This window comes from Blastomyces dermatitidis (assembly GCF_000003525.1).
Source record: "Blastomyces dermatitidis ER-3 genomic scaffold supercont1.2, whole genome shotgun sequence".
Lineage (NCBI taxonomy): Eukaryota > Fungi > Ascomycota > Eurotiomycetes > Onygenales > Ajellomycetaceae > Blastomyces > Blastomyces dermatitidis.
This window is the reverse complement of record NW_025544775.1, coordinates 4,198,333-4,220,152: the sequence shown is the minus strand read 5'-3', so window position 1 is coordinate 4,220,152 and position 21,820 is coordinate 4,198,333. Positions and strand designations below refer to the sequence as shown.

Sequence of the window (21,820 nt, the reverse complement as noted above, 5' to 3'; positions counted from 1 at the left end):
GTGAGAGAAGACTTTTTCACAGAGTCTATAAGATGCTGTGAATAAAGATTAGTGATCTTCTTCTTTAAGAAGTTATCACTCATGCAGAGAAGATATAATACTCATGATTAGAAGATATTAGCAATTATTAAATTCTTTAAGATCTGATAACATTATCTTCAGAGTAGTAAGTACTCAGTGTAAGTTCTCACTGATTATGCAAATCTGCATTACTTCTTAATAATAAAGAGCTTGACAGAATGTCAAGCCAGATGAGCAGAGCTGCTTTCAGAGTATGATTTCTATATCTGATATCATTCAGATTGACTTAATCTTGCTGATACACTGTCTAAACAGCTCAATTATAATATTGTTAATATGAAGAAGAATTCTATAAAAGAATCTCTATCATCACTGCAGAAGAAGCTGGCTGCAGAGGATTAAGATTCTCTGAATCTCAGAAATAACATCAAAGAGGCAGCTACATGACTCAGTATAGAAGATGAAAGAAAACCTGAATTCTCACAGAGAACTGACACTGAAGATCATGAGCTTCTTATATCATATCTTACAATTATTGAATTGACAAAGAATGAAATGATCTACAATCTTTCAACTTAACTACTTTTGAAATTCATTGATAAATTATAGAAGAGAGATATCTCTACTGTAGCTTGAATTCAGAAGTTAAAGAAGAAAGAATCTGATTTGAACTTAAAAGAGACAGACTCTGAGTGAGATAATACTGCTAAGAAATCAAGTCACTGATAACTAGAAGAATGTGAACTTCTACTGCTGAATAATTCAGTCTTTGTTCCTTGTAGTAGAGTGATGTGTCAGAAGTTATTGAGAATTCATTATAATAATTCTCATATAGAGCACTTCAGATTAGAGAAGACTGAGAAGCTTCTAAAATGTAAATATACTTGAGACAAGCTCTGAACAGATGTTAAAGAGTATGTTAAGACTTACAATATCTGTTAAAGAATAAAGATCTCACAGTATAAGTAATATAGTGAGTTAATATCACTGCCTGTTTCAAAGAGCTCATGATAGAATCTATTGATGAATTTTATAGTTGATCTGCTGAAGTTAATAAGAGTCAAAGAATATAACTTAATTTTGATCATTATTAACTGCTTCATGAAGATGATCAGATATATTTCTACTTATAAAAAGATTAAAGTCTCTGAATTAGCTGATCTGTTTTTAGATATTATTATTTATAATTATGATGCTCTGAAATTGTTAATAACAGATTGAGAATCTCTCTTCATCAGCAAATACTGATTGACTTTTTACTATCATCTTATAATAAGATGTCTTCTCTGTACTGCATTGCATTCACAGACTGATAATCAGACTGAACATCAGAATCAGATACTAGAATAGTATCTTTAAGTGTTCTATTTATATTATCAGAATGATTGACTCAAACATCTTCTAACTACTAAATTTGTATATAGTAATGTAAAGAATATAATCTTAAAGATATTTTCTTTCTATACTTATTATGAATATAATTCTTCATTACTCAGTGATGTCACAGATAATGTTCTGAAGAGAGAAATAGATAGTCAGAATGTTGAACAGATATAGAGAACAGAGTATTTCTCAGTGTCAGAAGTAAAAGTGAGATTGAAACTTTTAAACAAAATTCATAAGAAGATGATGAAAAGCATTCACTGTGCTCAGAAGTAGTAGATAAAATACTATAATTAAAAACATCTTCTAATGAAGTTCTTGATAGAGAATTAAGTGCTACTTTCAGCAAAGAATATCAAGACAATGAGATTATATAAGAAGCTCAGTGAGCAGTGACTAGAACCTTTCTCAGTAACAAGAGTAATAAGTAAGCAGACATATAAGTTGAAATTACTCACAGAATTGAAATCAATTCATTCTGTTTTTCACATTTTCTATTTCAAGCTCTATAAGTAACAGCTCAGAGTGAAGCTGTCTTGACTGAATGATATTAAGATTGAGAGTAATACTGAATATCTTATGAAGAAAATATTAAATAAGTGAATATATTACAGCAAGCTTTAATATCTTATTAAATAAGAAGATTATTCATTATCAGAGAATTCATAAGAATTACTTAAGCATTTGAAAAATGCTGAGAAAGAGATTGTAAGCTATGAAATGACTAATAGAGACTACTCTATTACACATCAGAGATATTAAGTAAGAAATACTACTTAAGACTTCTTATTTTTCTCAAAGAGTTTTTTAGAGATAATCTCATAGTAATGAGCTGATATCTTATAGACTCTGTAGCACTTTTCTTCTATCTTCTCTTAAAGGATTTTTTAGAAGTTTAATGAGACTACACAAGTGTAAAATTTCTGAAGCAGTTAGAGAAAAGAGATATTTAAAATTAATAAAAAAGATTAATATTATTAATCTGCAAGCTGCTGCTATTCTAATGAGACTGCAGCTTACTGAAAAAGTAAAAAGAGAGAACTTCAGAGTCTACTTATTAATAATTACATTCTTATCAAACTCATTCTTCACTGTTGAAGTCTCTGACATCAGCATCTTTATCTGCTGAGAAGTTAGTACTGCAGCACTGCAGAGAAGCATATTACAGAAGAGTATAAGAGATACTGAAAATGTCAACTTATTAACTTATAAAGTATCTCAGTCATCTGCTTCAACTGAAGTGAGATTCTCTTTAATCAGTGATTAATCTCTGTGATACTTTCAATGATGATATTGACTGATCTCTTCTTAAAGTCAGTCATTCTGAGATATTTTTTTATCTTGAAGATTCATACTTTTATCTTCTTTTACAGATGAGTAAGAGAGACCTTCTCAGTCTTGATAAAATCTATTAATACTTGAAGTTCTGAGACTCTCACTCTATATTACTTAAGCATCTGAGCTTCTTGTCAGAGCTAATATGATGTCTTCTTGTAGAGTAGATAATACTTACAGAGAGATAGAAGTTATTATTACAGATGCAATGAAAATAACAGAAGTGAAAGAAGAAATAAGTGTATAAAATCTCTCTTTTCTTCAGCTGCTTAGTATAGTATAGATAAGTAGCAGTGCTGACTAGAGACTGCACTAAAGCCTTCTTACAGAGAGAAGATGAAGAAACTGCAGAATTCTGCAGACTCAACTTAGCAGCATCTTAAGCAGAGCTCAGACATGTGAGAGAAGAACTATGAATTGAGCTTCTCAGAGTTACTGTTTCTGAAATCAAGCTCTTTTCAGGTTTCTCTCTGAATGATCACACAGGGTTATATGTCACTGTATTAGCTGAAGAAAGAGGCATCATCACAATGATGGTGAGAAAGGCAGAGAATGAACTGAACACAGACACATCAGTCAGTAGAAGAAATGACATCTCACTGCAAGGCATAGCAACTATCACTGCAGTCACAAGAGATGTAGAAGAGAGAGAAGATGTGACAATGAGAGCAGTGCTCTCACAGCTCATTAATATCATCTCTGTCATCAACCTGGCATTCTTGATAATAATGAAGACTGCAGCTGCATCATAAAGACATTTACTCATTAGAAAATGTCAGAATAAGCTCTTAATTATTCTTCAAGAATAATACTCTCATACACTCACTGTTGCAATTAAAGAGAAGAAAAGAAAAATGATTCACAGAGAGAAAGATCTTTTCAAAAAATCCTGTCACTACTGTTAGCTTTGTCTCTAAAAATACATCACTTTTACAGAGAATTTCATATATAGAACAGAATATATTGAAAGATCTGTAAGTCACTTATTAACTACATTTTTCATATTTTAAATTGATATATAAGAAACTCACTTATCACATATTTGATTTGAATGAAGATGAGAAAAGACAATACTCTCATACACTCACTGTTGCAATTAAAGAGAAGAAAAGAAAAATGATTCACAGAGAGAAAGATCTTTTCAAAAAATCCTGTCACTACTGTTAGCTTTGTCTCTAAAAATACATCACTTTTACAGAGAATTTCATATATAGAACAGAATATATTGAAAGATCTGTAAGTCACTTATTAACTACATTTTTCATATTTTAAATTGATATATAAGAAACTCACTTATCACATATTTGATTTGAATGAAGATGAGAAAAGAAGATCTATACAGTCAGCAGAAAAACTCATCTATTTCTTTATATTATACACAGTATATGTACTGTTAATCAGTTGATAACTATTACTATACAATAAAGATAATTTCTAATCTGATAATCTTGAGAGTATAGAGACTATGCTCTTAAAGAAGAGAACATTATCATACTCTCAGCTGTGTTAAGACTCTGTTACAGTTTCACATAACTCATTGCTTTCATGTGAATAATTTCATTCTATCTGAACTAGTTTTCAATCACTCTATAATATTATTTGAATATATCATAGAAAGATCTGATTGATGAATATAAGAACTCTGCTTCTATATAAGGTCAGCAGATTACTCTTTCTTAGCAATGAGATACTACTGAGGTATTGCTCTGACTATTCTCACTTATGAAATAAGAGAAGAATATTCACTCATTATCTATATAGAATAGCTAGATGCTGACTTCTTATTAAAGAAGTCAGTGATTTGTTTTTCTTCTACTGAAATATATACAAGAGTTACTGTGTGTCTTATACAATCTTCTTAGTATACTAAGTATCATATCTGTGATATTCTTGCAATAACTCTGTAGTCTACAAGCTCACTATTTAAGCAAGATAGTTAAGCTCACTTATACAGCTTTTCAAACAACTACCTCTACATATCACTGCCAACTAGTCACTGCTTCAGTTCCGCCACGTTACACATACCTTCATTCAATTTCTCATATTTCATATATTTGATTTTCCACGCAGTGACCTTGATATTATATGCTATCTTGACCTCTGCAGTGACTTCTTCTGAACACTCGGGTTTCAGAGGTTCTTCTAGTTCAGAGAAGATATCAGGTTTATCAAGATTGATGAAGTCTGATATCTTCTTGTTCTTTGTATATTCTAGCATATGCTTGTACCAAAGTTTTCAATCTTCAGAAACGCTAAGGTGTACAGTTGCACTAGACATTGTCTTGTCTGTTATATCAGTTATATTGAATGAATTGAGGAATTGATTCAAGTATTTGAGAATAGATATGATCAGAATTCAGAGTGTATAACAGTCAAGTATATCAGAACATATATGAGTGAGAATCTATCATCTCAGTTCAAATAATAGTTATCAGTTTGAATGAGAATTGAAATCAGTGTATAATTGTCTCAGTTTGAATGATTGTTGTCAAATTTGAATGAGAATTGAAATCGGTGTATCGCGCTTCTCTTCAGATGCTGCTTACTGAGAATTGAGTATGATAATTGAGTAGATTGAACTGTATACGAATGAGAATCAATCGTCTCAGTTTGAATGATAGTTATCAGTTTGAATGAGGATTGAGATTGAGTATAACAGTTGAGTAGATCGGACTGTATATGAATGAGAATCAATTGTCTCAGTTTGAATGATTGTTGTCAAATTTGAATGAGAATTGAAATTGATGTATCGTGCTTCTCTTCAGATACTGCTTATAGACTTATAACTGTCGAATTGAGTGTCACAGATGAATATGTTAAAGACATATAAATTTTATTTATATCAAGATCTGCTTGTTATATTATCTGTGCACTATCTAATATATCTATTTCATACAAAAGATGGAGCTATTTATAGTAAAATATATATATGAGCTAAGAGAGCTAGTATAAGTGAGTATTAGATGAGCATTGTAGTAAGTGTTGACTCTTACAGCTGTTGCGGTTAGCGATCCCACTAGATCACGTGACTCACTACTATATTATGTTCTTGTAGATAGATCTATTAATACACAATCTTCAACTATTCTACAGATTATAGTCTGAATGACACATTTTTCTTTTTAGAACATTATATCAACATTTTTTTAACATGAATAGTTCATCTTTTTTGAAAAGACTCTCACTCTTTATTAGAGATATTTTATTTTCCCTGAATCTGTCAGTCAGTGAATTTATATACTTTATATTTTTGAGAAAGTGCATTCTTCATTGTGAAGAATATCACTTTTTTTTTTTTTTTTTTTTTTATACATCTAGAAGAAGCAGAGTCATCTCAATATAAGTGATACATCTGTTACTTCAGAGTTCAGCTCAAGACTCAGAATCACACACTTCACTAGATGACTCATTGATAGAATAATCACTTATTATGAGAAGGCTTCTAACTTGCAAGATGAGACTGAGATCAGTTTTCACCAGAGTATGAAATTTAATGATGAGACAATGAAGAAACTTCAGAATAAAGAAAAGCAGAGTTAACATCTATCTACAGAATCTGTTCATTTCAATTCATTAAATTCTTCACTATTTCTCATTCTCAGAATGCTGACTTTTAATAATGATTTGAATCAATCTATCTATTGCATCGCAGGCAATCTTATGAATCTTATACAGATGATACTACAGAATCAGATGACTGCAGCTGAAATCACTTAACATCTCACTATATCTGTCTCTGCACAAAGAGACACTATGAGAAATGAGTTACAGAAATATCAGAAGAAAGTCAAATATGCACTAGACACTAAATCAGTAATCATATTTAATAGCTCTAATTATAAAGTATGATGTGTTGATATGTTGACTGATGTGAAAGTTATTAATGAAACTGACATTCTATTGAGAACTCAATGAGAATTCTCTTTTACATGTTATATCAACTTCAAGAAGTGAAGGATTCATTTCAAGTCTCTATATAGATGTATGCTATCAAGTCTTGTTGAAAATGTTTGAATCACTATTGAAACCTTGAAAGCTGACAATACTGCAGCTCTGTGAGACAAGATCAATGTTGAATATACAATATCACTGACTGAAGAATGAGTTAATATCTTCAAGAAATTGATAAAATTATAAGTCAAGAAGAATGATTATCTTACTTTTCAGAGATATTTTCACTATCTTATTATCTGTTACAAGAAGCTCTGTCAGAGCACTGAGAATGTATATCATGATCTTTTTCTTAACAATCTACAAGATTATCAAAGATCATTTGTCAAGACATATTTGAATGAGTTTTTCTTCACTGATCAGAGACTCATTGTCAACATTGATATCAATGATTTGATGAAGCAACTGATCAATTGTACATTCAAGAAGATCATTATCAAGTAGAAAAAGCAGCCTCAGGCCGATTCTGTGACTGTGAAAAAGAACAAAGATAAGGACAAAGATAAGGACAAAAGCACACCTGTATGAAAGTACACTCACTGCAGAAGATATGAACATACTGTTGACAGATGTTTCATCTTACACTCTGATAAAAAGAAAAAGAAGGATGATAAGAAGAAAGAAAAGAAGAATGATTTGATGAGTTCTCAATCAGTAGTAAATGCAGCAATTACAAAGATTGAGTTCTATTTCTCTTTCACAGTCACTGAAAAACCATTCTCTAGATCTTGATATTTGAACACATGTGTAAGTCTGAATATGACAGATGAGCTTTATTCTTTTTCAAATATCAAATCTTTTAATTATAACATCTCTATTGATTCTATCACTGAGAGAACTGAGTTTGTCAAGAAGATTGAAACTGTCATCTTGAAGATTGAGAATGATGATATTAACTTGCAGAATGTTCACTATATTTCTAATATTACAGTTAATCTGCTCTTATTTACAAAGCTTGAAGATCAGGGATTCTGATTTACATTGTCTTTCACTATTCTCTCATTTTTCATTTGCAGAGCTCTGAACAGTGTTATTTTTCATACAGTTCAGACTGCTCAGAACAATATATATAAGATCAATGAATAGAAGTTCAATGAGAATCTCAATCATCTGAACAAGATAGTCAAGTATATTGCGATGATATCTCACAAGTATGATTTTGACCGAAAAGTTGATCTTTCTGTGGCCACTGCTACTACTGTTAATAACATTGATTCTACAGTTCTGAATACAGGTCTCAAGAACACAAGAATATCAAAGACTCTTTTGAACTAGCACTGTGATCTCAGTCACATTCACACTGATGCTATAATTACTATGGTCAAGGATTCTGATACTGAAGTCACTATTAAAGATTCTAAGACTAAGTTCTTTTATAAGAAATGTGTCAAGACAGATATAATGTGAGATTATTTGAAAACACTGATGTCTAGATCTATTCAATTCATTGAGAAGGTTCATATTAACCTTGTAGATGATGAATGTACATTGAAAGACCTCTCTGATCATCTCTTAGAGTCTCATCAGAGAATCAAATACTGAATGCTTATCATCTACAATGTGACTTGCTATCATTGAGTATATTTTTTAAAGTTCAAGAATGAGACTGTTCAATACTTTGAGTTGTGGCTCAGATTTATGAATAATCTCAGATATACAGTCTCTGCTTTTCTACAAACTGATATTAATGATGTTTTTCAATTCACATGTATGCACACAGTTATGAATTCATATAGTATCAAATGAGAATCAACAGTATCACATTCATCATATTAGAATAATGTTTCTGAATATGAAATCTGCACTATTATGAAACAGATTAGAGCTGCTCTTTTGAAAGAAAATCTCTCTAAGAAGTTCTGAGCAGATGTTCTAGAGACAGTGATTACAATAATTAATAATACTCTTATATCTACAGTTCTTTACAACTCAAAATTTTGATTCTCTACTGCAGAGATTTCTGTGATTCTAAGTTCATATAAGATTTCTTGATATGCACTTACAAATACTCTGCTGAATGTGAGGCATTTTCACTGATTAAGTACAGAGGTTTTTGTTCACTTGCATAAATCTCAGCAGCTCATGAATAAGCTTTCTTCACATGCTGATTTCTATTATATCATTGAATTCAGTGATACATTAATATATCATCTATGACATTCTGAATCTGATAAGATTATTGTCAGTAGTGATATGAGATTTCTGATCACTGAAAAACTGATTGTTACATCTGTGAAACTCATTAATTATGTTATTAAATCAGTTGTCACATCTGTGACACTCACTAATAATATCAGTGTATCAGAACCTGATATTCACCTAGTTAATAATGAAAACACTTCTGATATTGATGATCTGAATTTCATATGATTGCAGCCTGTGAAATCACTGACTACTTACACTTCAAGTCTTATTACAGATAACCTCTCAAAGTTCTACAAGAATGTCACATCTTGACTAGACAGAGTAGAAGATTATTGAAAGAAGTTCATGTAATACAAGATTATCAATCTGAAGAGATATAATATATGAAGTTTGATTTCTAGATCTGATATTCTGAGAGATGAACTGATTACTTCAGATTATTGAGTATTTCTTGAGAAAGATAGGCTCACAGATCTGAATACTGATTCTGATAATATTCTTAAAAAATTATGTTGAGTGATTTATAATAACTGATTTAAGAAGAATTCTAGAGAAGAGATCTACACTTCTGTCATCACTGATACTATTACTTATATTCTTTTTATAATAGCAGTACTATGCAGTTGAACACTCTGTTAAGTGAATATAGTGATAATATATCTTCATAAGCATCTCACTAAAAAGGTCTATATAAGACAACTCACTGAATTTGAGACAGATTCACTGAAAATACTTGTCTGCACAGTTGAGAATAGTCTATACAATCTGAACTCTGCAGTAAAAATCTGATATAATTACTTAACAGCTCTGTTAAGTAATCTTGAATTTACAGTCAGTACTCATGATTCAGTACTCTGATATTATACATTCAGATATCATCTCTATATGACAATTTACATTAATAATCTCAACATCATATTCAAAGCTTCTAAGAGTGCTGATTGACTAGTGAGTATACTCAGTGAGAAATTAAAAGTCAAGAATCTACATCAGTCTATCAAGTATTTAAGTATAAAGATCAATTATTCAGATAAGAGAATTGATTTGATATATTATCAATATATTAAATATCTTATTAAAGATTTCTATCTTGATAATACAGCTGTTATCAGAATATCAATGAAGAATAAATTCTGTATTAATAATTTCTCTATATCTGAGAAAGAGACTGATTTCATAATTTAGTGATATTAATATAATGTGAGTTATTTGTAATATCTTGTAGTTAAAACACATTCTGATATCACACACTGTCTCACTACTTACTCAACAGAACATTGATTTAATATCTCAATATTAAAAGACTCTATTACATATTATATATTATTTAAAAGAGATCATGAATCTGAGTATTTTCTATGAATATAATCTGTATGAGAGATTCATTTCTATTAATCTTTTTATTTCTACTAATCTTTTCATTATCTCTGATTTCTCTGATGATTTCTATCTACTCTTCAGCTACACAGATTCTGATTGAGCTGATTTCTTGAATAATAATAGAAAATCAAAATTCAGCTATATTTTTAAGCTCATAGATAGCTTAATTTCATGATATTCAGTCAAGCAATCTTATATATCTCTAAGTTTCAATAAGACTGAATATATGACTCTTAGTGAGACAGTCTGTGAGATAATATGAATTCAGAATCTTATAATTAAGCTTGATTTCATTACTATATCTCTGATACAGATTCTCACTGATAATAAGAGTATTATAGATCTCACAAAGATAACAGTTATTACAGTCTGAAGTAAGCACATTAATACATATTTTTATTTTTTATATTAACAGTTAAATTAGAAAATCATTGATTTAAAATATATTCTCATTACTCAGATAGTAGTGAATAAACTCACTAAATCTCTAAACACTGTAATATTTACACAATTCATGATTTTACTAGATCTTACAGATATAAAAGTTGGAAATGTTTAATTTAACATTTGTATTTGATTTTGACAGACTATCTTGATGATTTGAGTGTTTTTGTATGTGATTCTTATTATCTTAAGAGAGAGTGTTGACTCTTACAGTCATTGCAGTTAGCAATCTCACTAGATTACATAACCCACCACTATATTATGTTCTTGTAGATAGATCTATCAATACACAACCTTCAACTATTCTACAGTAAGCTGATGATGATGAGAAATATTGTAGTAATACGATGTTGGTGGCGTTCAGTAGTGTATAACCTCTTTTTCCTGACAAAGGGCTTTCGCTGGCAAATGGGAGGGGACAAAAACCCATCACAATAAGCTAACCAATTTCAGCCTAGACTCTGAATTTCTGTCGATCATCCCCATTAAACGACTAATCCTCTTTTGGGTTAGGGCCTTGGCCTTCCACAGAGCCCTTGCAATCGTGTTTCAGTGTGGCACATTTCGTACCTTGACGGCAACGTTGTTGGACCTCTGTTGAATTATTTAAAAGCCTTTCTTGCTCTTCCTTTTTACTTCCTCGAAGCGTCAACTCTCTCTGAGCACCATATGCCTTCTTTGGAAACACTCCATCATCCCTGCAAGCGGCAGCATCTCGAACATCCTTCCGAAACATTGGACCATCAGCCGAAGAGACGGAAATCCTGCCACCCCCAAGCTTATTGGGATAATTTGTCAAATGTTCATTTAACCAGGAGTGCGATAAAAGAATTCGACCGACAAAACAGCTCTTCAGATCTGCAGCGACCGCTTCATAGGCCCATCACTCGGCAGTTTCACATTGGTCAAAAACTTTACCGTTGTTGTCCCGAAGAGCCTGTCCTACTTCCTGGCTTTCTCTGTGATTGTTCATCTAGTCACCCAAAGGAGATAAAGAGATTCTCGAGATTGGGAGGGCCTGATCTGTCTGATTTGAGAAATGTATGTTACTTTGAACTCAAACCCATCCTGGAGGTACTAACCTGGTTCTAGTACCCTATCCCGATGAGCTCAAGGACACCCAGTTCCCACCGTAGGAAACGTCGAGCAGAATCTCCTCTGTCATCAACCTCGAGAGGCACAAAGGCAACCACAAGAACTTCGAGCACCTCAGCTTTTAGTAGGAATTTTCAACAGCATTTAATTGACCACGGAGTTTACCCGCACGGTTATGAGTATCCAGATGGCCAAAGACCAGAAAAACCGAGAAACCTGCAAGAAATCAATGAAAGATTGGCTCAACCCCGAGCTTCTCTTTCACCATCAAGATTCTCTGAGGAGGCATTTGAAAACTTTGCCCGTGCAGATGCACATGCATCTAAGGAGAAGCCGGTTATAAGTTCAGTGATTCCGATTATTGATGGCGATATCGGCGATCATAAATGTGTTGGAGGGGATTACCCATTTGGAAACCTTTCGCCCTTAACTAATGGTACACTAGCTTCAGGCAAACCTGACCACTTCTATGGCGCGCGACCTGAACAGCTCAATCATCAAATCCGCGAAGATCTTAGTCGCCATATTGTCCCATCAACACAGGATGATCTCCCAATGGTGCCGAACTTCTTTTTGGAGGCAAAGGGCCCCGATGGATCTCTCTCTGTAGCTACACGGCAGGCATGCTATGATGGTGCATTGGGAGCTCGGGGTATGCATTCTCTACAATTCTACCAGCAAGATGGACCGACCTACGATCGCAATGCTTACACTCTTACCTCGATTTACCATGGCGGTACACTAAAGCTATACACCACCCACATTGGAAAGCCTAAAATTCCAGATAGTCATCCCGAATATTTTATGACCCAGCTTCGATCATATTCCCTGACTGATACCTCTGAGACGTTTCGGCAAGGAGCTTGTGCATATCGAAACGCCCGAGATTGGGCAAAGGAAAAGAGGGATGAATTTATTGGGATGGCAAACAAAAGACTCTCTGAGGCTTGCTCTCAACATTCTTCTACCTCCCAGAACCAGGCGGCTTCTGATTTGACACCCATTTTGGATGATTCCGATGGCTCAACGGAGCCTGATGAGCATCAAGATGTCCAATGGAGCTTCGCGGCTCCAATTGAATATGGAGAAGAAGGGCCTCGCGGAAAGAAGCCGAGGATCCGTGCCACTGAGTCCCTTGGCACTGCTGGCGATGCGGCCAGCCACACAACTAGCGACAAGTCTCCCAAGCTTCCAAACTGAAGGCAAATGCACATGAGCCGATGCTTTGCATTTAGCGTACGCACTTACTGCGAATTGTTCTACCCCCTGCTTGTGTAATCAGTCTCCGTTAGAAATTTGAATGGTTTTTTGATCTCTTCGGCCCCATCATTTGGGCTCCATTTGTAGAGGCACTGATTTTATTCTCCAAACAATGCAATGAGCATTGCGATCGAATTTAAGGCTGATGCCCCCCACTTTGGAGATGCAGGTAAGGCCGCTGCCTCGACGTTGAGATCGTCGGGCGTACATTGTGCCAAGGTTTACCGCCAAGACTTGATGACCAATCATCCTGTCGTCGACCGCGAATCTTCACTCAATGTAAGCTTCAAAATCCGCGAGCAGTAGTCAAACCCAAGCACGACGGGCATTCATCTAACTTGGCGTTCGGAGTGTTGAGTCGTCATTGAATGACGAGAGCGGAGGGAAATCCCACCCATAGCCAATCGTTTGGTTCACATAGGTCAGTTCCGGCCTTCCCGTTCGCAAGGCAGCAGCAACGATCTGAAGTAGCCCACTTCGTTGACGGACCGGCCCGGAAGTCAGCCACAGATCGCGGGAATGTTTGGGCTCTGGGAGAACTCTCCCCTCATTGGCGGATCGAAGCGGATCTCAACCAACTGGCATGGTCATTGGCGGGGAAACAAGGGCACAGCCTCGAGCTAACGAATTGCATGGCTGTTCAAATTACCATCTATTTCCTTCCACAGTTCACCGTTCGTGCAGCATATTTGTCATTGCGAAACCCCGTGCTGCATGCCACGTCAGCAGGACCCAAGAAGCTCTCAGGCCAAGAATAGGTGGTTGCGGCTCAAATCTTTTTCAGCTGGAGTGGATCTTTGCTCTCCATCACTCCGGAGAGATGGGACTATTAGCCGCTGCAATTTTGGACTTATCATGCCTGATGACAGGGTTCCCCGCTGACGCGATATTTGGCCTGCCCCGACTCTACCAATGTTGACCGTTTCTCAGATAAATACAGACCTTCCTTCCCTTCCGCTTTCTTCCATTCTCTCCTGGCCCAGGCTAGTTGCCCAGCGCAAAATTTTCATCGAAGCATACTGATCACTCCGCTTGTTGTGGGCTTCATATCTCCACGTCACGAGAAGGTATTGCATATTCCGCTCAATGTCAAGCATCACTTCTGCCCTATCTTCATCGACGTAAAGAGTAACGCACAGGTGCTTGAGTCACCTACCGTCCTGCAAGCAGTAATCGCTAACATCAATGATAAAACAGTGAGACCTGCCAATATCATGGCTGTCGCAGTAAAGAGTGCTGTCTTGGATGCCCTCTCTTTCAATACAATCAAGACCTTCGAAGAACAGGAAAAGGAGGTGGACAAGGCGACCTTGACAGCTATCGCGGATATCTTTGTCAGGCACAGCATGCATATGAAGCTAGGAGTCGGGCTTCTCCATCGCCACGACACACTCCAAGACGGAACTGTGATGTTTCACAAGGTCCGGTCCCCCGAGTCTGATATCTGCATCCCAAAGACTATTTCGAGCGTCGACATGGACAAGATTGCGCCGAACTCGTGGTTCCTCAACTGAAATGGAATGTTCCAGGCATTCGAGTACGATGCCAGCGGTGAGGCAACTCAGATCGACACAGCTTTCGCTTCGGACCTTGCCGAGTTTCTCAAAGCTCACAGCCTCGAGAAACGGTTCTCGATCATCCCGAACTCTGCAGACAGAGAAGACTTCGTTGAGTTCACACATCCTAGTGGACGCGGCACCATCAGTGTCCCTCTTCGCCTTACCCCCGAAGAAGAGATTAAGGCGAGTGAACCTGTCATCACTGGATGGAGCTTCCATGTCAATGAACACGGGATTGTTGAGTGCAAGGGGAATAACGTCTGTGCCCCTATGAACTCTGGCAATCACAAGGTGTTTCGGGATTCGAAGCCCTACACTGAGCATGAAGTCAAGGTTATGCCCCGGTTAGATGCTGCCGGAGAAGAGTCTTAGTTTTAAGAATCTCCCCCCTTCCTGCATCAAGATCCATCTTTTGCCAGGGCGCCCCCTCGAGTGTTCGTTTCGCTATCTCTGTTAGAACTAGAAATTGAGCACAGGCGCAATCATACATTGCTAGTTTTCTATTTCCTCGGATGCCGGCATGGCTCTCAATATCCTTTCGAATATACATATTCTTAGACTCCCACGCATCAAGGTCCCGTCCAGATACTGAGCTAATACGAGAACATGAGCCCGTTCATGAAAGATAACCCCCGAAGATATCCATCTAGATAGTGCTCCGCTCGTTCGTCTTTGAACTTGAGAAGCCGTTCCACACCATACAGCAACATCCCGATCGCTTTCTGCGACTCCAGTTGCTCTCTTGTTACTCCCCCAAGCCCCTGTGTAGCAAGACTAGCCAGAGCCCGATTGTAAAACGCTGCCTCGAGTTCCTGACGATCCTCCGTGTCCTGCCAACCACTTGGGGTCATGAACCCGAAAAGGCTATCCATGAAATAGAAATTCGACCCAACTGGGAGATATAGAGCACCATCCCAGTCCAGTACAGCTTGAACCCGACCGGTAGAATCGTCGATAAGGTAATTGAATGGGGCGAGATCCTGGTGGGTAAGGGTGACAGGGAGGGCAGCAAGATCGCGTAGCTGTGGTAAGAGCTTGCTGATACAAGCAGAAATTCTGTTTCTGAGGGGTTTGTGTCGGAAAGTGTAGTTATTGACCGTATGGTGAATTTCTTCAAGAGTAGAGGTGAGGTCGGATATAGTAGTGTCGGATATAGTAGTGTTCGCTCTGGCTCCCCGAGTGACGAGGTCTGCAAGGTCCATGACAGTTACCATCTTCTTTTGGAGCGGCAGTTTAAAGTCCTGAGAAGACATCAAGACACTGATGTACGGTGTCCCTTCTGCAAAAGGTGATGTATACACAAAGAGGCCTTCGTACATGCCCTGGTATGTTACCAAGGGCACAAGAGATCCATGAATGCGGCTAGCTTCGGTGACTCCGAAGAGGTCTTGCTTGTCGCTTCGGAACTGGACGGCAATGCGATGATCAGCATGCGTGGAATGAGTATGTAGTATAGCGGTGTAGCTCATGCTTCCCTGGAAAGGGCTAGGTTGAACGTCTACCTTGCCGGTAGTGTTGGGAAGAAGGATCGGGGCAATATGATGCAAGACAAACTGGTGGCACGATATCTGGGAGAGGTTTGGTAGTGGCTCGAAGAATTGAGCCACGACGAGTCTCTGATAATCGTCCATTGTAGGAGCCTATCCTCTCTAAGCAATGAATTCACCCATTCTGACATGAAAGCGAGGAGTCTGAGTTTGCTGTAGATGCTGCTGTATTGTTGTCATTCGAAGGGAGGCATGACATATTGCTGGCAGGCAGTCAGAATAATTTGTGGATTATTATTTATCCGACGGTCACGAGATCTCCGGATATCTTGGAGGATAACGTTGTTGTGTTGTAATCTAACTACGCGAGTTACACTAAATGAATAGGTTGGGGTGGCACGTGACTAGGGTAGGTGTAGTAATCACCAACACCTCCCCTTGCTACACCGTGGCCTATAAGCCGCCACCTGGGGCCTCCCCCATCCTCAAATCTTTTGAAAATGCAATAATAATTAATTACATCAATCGGACCCTGATTTCCTTATTAGGAAAGGCATCTGTACAGTAATAACTGTAAAAATCAAGAAATACATGCAAAATCCACTGATTCACTGTATTATTATTATCATTCAATCATTCCTTTCTGATCTCTTTCAAACCAATTCTTTTGACAAAATCTTCAAACGCAGGCTTCGCCAGTGACTTGGTGAGCTCATCAGCTATGTTCACTGTAGAACTAACATATTTCATCATGATTTCCTCTTTTTCAATCAAATTGCAATTCATCAACTCAGTGTCATATAAACAGGTTGCATTGTCTGTTATACTCAATCAATAACTTGCACCCCCTCTAGTGGGGGTGTCATTCCCGTCGAAAAGTGTTTTTCCACCCCCTGCCAGATTGATGAAGAATCTCATTACCGGCTTGACAGCTCATGTCATAGATGTGAAGGTTGGACATGTCATTTTTACAATATTCATGAGATTTAGGTGTTCTAGCTTTTGATGCCATTGCATCATCATAAGTTTGAATCAAGTCTCTGTATGTAATCAGCCTTTTCATCTCATAGATATCATTCTCATTTAATCTTGCTGTAAATGAGAACATACAGTCAGGAGATATAATCAACATAGTATAATTATTCTCATATGTCAACTGCTTATAGATATAACTCTGACATACAAGCTTACTTATACTCATAAAATTCACTTCTAACTTCAGGATATAGCAGACATCATTTAACAGCATATCTGTCTCTTTCACTGAAATCTTTGTATCTTCTATAGCTGTAGCAGAGATCACTGTTCTGTCTGTCATTTTCAACATCACTTTTATCTTCTGAGGTTTTGTCATGACAAGATCTCTGTGAGATGTGATATGAGTATCTGATTCAGAGTCTAGAATTCAGATATCTTTTTCTATCTAATCACTTACATAGGTCTTTTTCTTGATGTAAAATACTTACTTCATAATATTGTGAACAGAAGCAGCATCTGTATTCTCTGTATTCTTATCTTTATCCTTGTTCTTACCACAGCTAGTAGAGTGTTTTTCAGGAAATTTCAACCAGCAATCTGTTTGAATATGGCTTATCTTCTGACAATGATAATATGTTTTGATAGCATTATTATTCTTTCTATTTGACTTGGTGAAATCTTTGTCCTTATTCTCAGAGACCTTCTTCTTCTTCTTATCTTGAGCATTATTTACAGAGGTCTTTTCATCAGAGATGAGAGGTTCACCAGTAGTTGACAATTGTAGAAGAATATCTCAACACAATTTCATGAAATCATCTTCAAGTGTTCTAGCATTCTCATTCTTCTCTATTGCATTCATTCAATTCTTTATAAAAGATGATCAATCTTTACTAACCTCTGTAAGAAGTCTGTTGAAAAACATGAAATCTTTAATATTATATCTCAATTGAATATGTGGTTCGGAAGAACGTACGACCGTCGGATAATACCGCGGCCGCTTCCGAACTACTAGCGTACGCGTACAAGTGTAAAGGGGCCATAGCGGCTGCTAATTAAATTAGTGTACAATATTACAATATATAAGAAGCCGGCGTATGCCTGTAATTGTACACTGGCTTAAGCAACCTTTGAATCACATCTGGTAGCATGTCTAAAAACCGGTGAGAAGTGCAGGCTTCTCCAGAGTGTGATAATTCCATCTACAAAGTGATTCATAGTTATCATGCCAGAGTGATTCTAGAATGTCTCAAAAGATAGTGTACAAAGAGCGGTGAGCAGAAGAGTATTCAATTGATGCTGCTGCTTCACTTGTTGAGGGAAAACTCCATGCTCAGATGAATGCCACATATGCGAACAGATGAAGTGTGAGAAAAGAAATGAGAGCAGTGAACCAGATTCAAAGAAGTTCACTCCCTACTCAAAAGAAGGATAAAAGAAGAAGTGACCATCACCAGAGTCATACAATGATAACAGAGTGATATAGCAATATAATAATATAGTGATATAACAATACAGTGATATAGCAATATAATAATACAGTAATAACAATAGACATTGTACAATTAACAAGAAATCACTGAAATAAATATCTTCTCTAGCTGATACAAACAACACTCTTCTCTGCTATCTGAACTGAAAGATATGCAGAACCTCTCAGAGGGTTTACTCAAAACAGTAAGAAAAGCAGCTAAGATTATCAAACCAGAATTGAAGCTCTGTACACATACAAGAATTCTAAATGAGATTGAGGTCTTGTATACACAGTGACAGGCTGAGGCAGAGGTCAAATAACAATTGACATTTGCTGCAGACTAAGCATTCACTATGAAGAGCTTCACTGATGCAATCACCACTATTAATAAGAATAGAGAAAACCAGATCTTAGACCTACAGTAGAAGATTGAATGTTTACACAGACAGGTGACTACATTGAATCTGAAGATCTCATCACAATCATTCATAACCTCTTCAGAAGCATACACATCATCAGAGACTGCTACACAGGATGAGAATCTGAGCATGAAATATATCAAGTCAGGAGATCTGCTGAAGTCATCAAGCTTCAATAACAATCAAAAAAATGATGCTGTAATCAGCTGGCTAAGTCAGATGTGATCATATTATTAAATCAAATATGAACTCACAGACAGACAGTTAACAGAATTTTAACAAGTCTTAAGATCTGCCATGTTTCTACACAGAAAAGTGAAGTCATTATAAATGACTGATGAAAAGATGAACCTTGCAGACCTGAAGCAATATTCATTCTCATGAACATGGAATAAGTTTTCTAAGTGAATCTTGCACAACTTTGAGGAAGTGAATGCATGAGATAAGCATTATGAATGCTTCACTGAGTGTAGATAAGTGAGCAATCTTACATCATACTTCACACACTTCAGCTTACACTATCTTGCATTGAATGAAGAGCTTTCAACACCTTTCTGTTTACAGATCTTCATTCATGATCTTATACCTGAGTTAAGAGCAGAATGGAAATGCTTAACCTCACAGTCAGGCACAGTGAAGAAAGCATACAACATCCTCATCATATAAGAACAAGTGAGTCAATTGTGACAGAAAATACTGCAATCAAGTATGTCTCAGCAGAGAATAAGTAATCAGACTTCTATGACACAAGTCATACACCTGAACACAATGAATCTAGATCTGAATGCCATCACTAAAGCACTGAATTTCTCAAAAAAGAGATTCTCTGAGTGAAAACCTTGATGTTATAAGCATTGAGCTTGTTTCAACTGTGAATGCTAAAATCATGATGTAAAAGATTGCACTCAGCATATGCAGTTAAAAAACTAGCAGAATCAGTGAGCTCAGAGACACTCACTGATATTCTATGAAAAGCCTTCAAAGTGAAAGAGATGTCTGTGTTAGATGATTCTCTGAATTCTGTGAATGTAAAGAAGAAGCAGACTTCTGACTGAGGTGTGAATGAGAATGAAGTGAACACTCATCTCAATGCCTTGAGGCCTGAAATGTTAATGTATAAGAGGCACTTGAGTAAGAATTGAGAGATAGCTGCAAAAGTGTTAACAGACACAGAAGCTTCAATGCAATATATTGATGATTATATAATTCAAAGATTGAAAGAAGTCTGCTGAGTGAAGAATCTCTGACATATAAGATTATCTGATAACTGATATTTAATATCACCTGCAAAAGTAAGAGTTCCCTTGCACTTCAGAGAATGATCTTGCTATATTTAAGTGCAAGAGCTGCAGAATATGAAATACAACCTTATTCTCAGACTTAATTGATTTCAAAGGTTCAATTCACAGATTCAATGATGTACATGTTATATGCAGTTGACTGATAGAAAGAAAATGATTCATACAATCCTATCAACTGATATGAGAAGGATATTTCACATCTCTGATATAGAAGGATTAAATCTGCTTACACATTAATAAGCAAAGAGAATGATTTACAAGACCTCATCTGAAAGTATTCTGTATGTTATATGGAACTCAGAAGTGAAGAAAACCAAGATAAAGAATATGTAGAAGAACAAGCATATGAAGAAGCTTCTGAAGAAGTATAGAAAGATCTTCTGAACAGATCTTTCACTGAAATTGCTGCCAGAACAAGGATTCATATATGAGATTGACACAAGAGATGCAAAACCAGTCAATCAGAACACATACCCTCTGTCACAAACACATCTTGAAGAACAGAAGTGTCAGATCACTGACCTTCTAGAATGTGGTCTCATACAATCTTCATCAAGTGTGTGAGGCTTTCCAGTTCTATTTGTGAAAAAGGCAGGTGAAGAGTGACAGATGTGTATCAATTATTGAGCACTCAACAAGCTTATGATCAAGAATGAATATTCACTGTCATGAATTCAACAACAGTTGAATACAGTCAGAAACACCTGATATCTATCAAAGATTGATCTTCTCTCAGAATACTGGCAGATTCATGTAGACAAACTGTCAGTCCTGTGAATCACATTTAATACACAATGAGAGAAGTTCGAATTCCTAGCAATGTTATTCAGTCTGACAAATGTACCTGTCACCTTTCAAATGATGATGAATATGATTCTTTATAAACAGAATGAAACCTCATGTCTCATATATCTTGATAACATTCTAGTCTTTTCAAACTCATACAATGAATATCTGAAGCATCTCAATGAAGTGCTTACAACTCTGATAGAGCATAAGCTCTACATCAAATCAATCAAGTGTGTGTTTGAAACAGAAGAGTTGAAGTTCATGAGACATGTAGTGAGTGATAGCTGTATACACCTCATTCTGAAGAAATTGAATGTCATAGCAAATTGGCCGTGACTGAGGAATGTACATCATGTATGACAGTTTCTTAAGTTGGTCTCATATTACTGCAGATTTATCAAGGATTTTGCATGAATATCTGCATCACTCTCAGATCTCTTAAGAGAAACAGATGCAAATCTGCAAAAGAAGAAGTTTCATTCAATCATCTGAAATGCTGTGTGTGAAGAGGCTTTTCTCACACTGAGAGAATATGTAACAACATTCTCAGTGCTTATTTAATCAGATCATAATAAACCTTTCTACATTGAGACAGATGTATCTGAATGGGCTATTGAAGGCACTCTTCTACAGATGAGCAAGGATGACAAGCTGCACTCAGTGATGTACAATGATAGAAAACTATTGAGTGCTGAGCTTAATTATTCAGTGTATGAAAAGGAATTGCTAGTGATCAAGCATGTGCTGGTGTTATGAGATAGATATATCAACAACAGGTATATGACAATAATGATCACAGATC

At 36.2% G+C, this 21,820-nt stretch overlaps 4 protein-coding genes across 4 annotated transcripts; 3 read left to right on the top strand and 1 right to left on the bottom strand.

Annotated features, from left to right (window-relative positions):
• Positions 1-4,732: 4,732 nt before the first annotated feature.
• Positions 4,733-4,957, bottom strand: BDCG_16452 (uncharacterized protein; the record flags this gene model as incomplete). The annotated part of the gene is made up of 1 exon (XM_045425683.1): positions 4,733-4,957. The coding sequence occupies one exon, from the start codon at positions 4,955-4,957 to the stop codon at positions 4,733-4,735; it is 225 nt and encodes a 74-aa protein (XP_045279798.1).
• Positions 4,958-11,328: 6,371 nt separating this feature from the next.
• On the top strand, positions 11,329-12,954 carry BDCG_01864 (uncharacterized protein; the record flags this gene model as incomplete). The annotated part of the gene is made up of 2 exons (XM_045417410.1): positions 11,329-11,700; positions 11,752-12,954. The coding sequence occupies 2 exons, from the start codon at positions 11,329-11,331 to the stop codon at positions 12,952-12,954; spliced, it is 1,575 nt and encodes a 524-aa protein (XP_045274230.1).
• Positions 12,955-14,062: 1,108 nt separating this feature from the next.
• Positions 14,063-14,528, top strand: BDCG_16451 (uncharacterized protein; the record flags this gene model as incomplete). The annotated part of the gene is made up of 2 exons (XM_045425682.1): positions 14,063-14,081; positions 14,212-14,528. The coding sequence occupies exon 2, from the start codon at positions 14,229-14,231 to the stop codon at positions 14,526-14,528; it is 300 nt and encodes a 99-aa protein (XP_045279797.1). The 5' UTR covers positions 14,063-14,081; positions 14,212-14,228.
• A 6-nt stretch (positions 14,529-14,534) lies between these two features.
• Positions 14,535-14,945, top strand: BDCG_16450 (uncharacterized protein; the record flags this gene model as incomplete). Its single annotated transcript, XM_045425681.1, has 1 exon — positions 14,535-14,945. One exon carries the CDS (start codon positions 14,535-14,537, stop codon positions 14,943-14,945), a length of 411 nt encoding a protein of 136 aa, XP_045279796.1.
• Between the last annotated feature and the right edge of the window lie 6,875 nt (positions 14,946-21,820).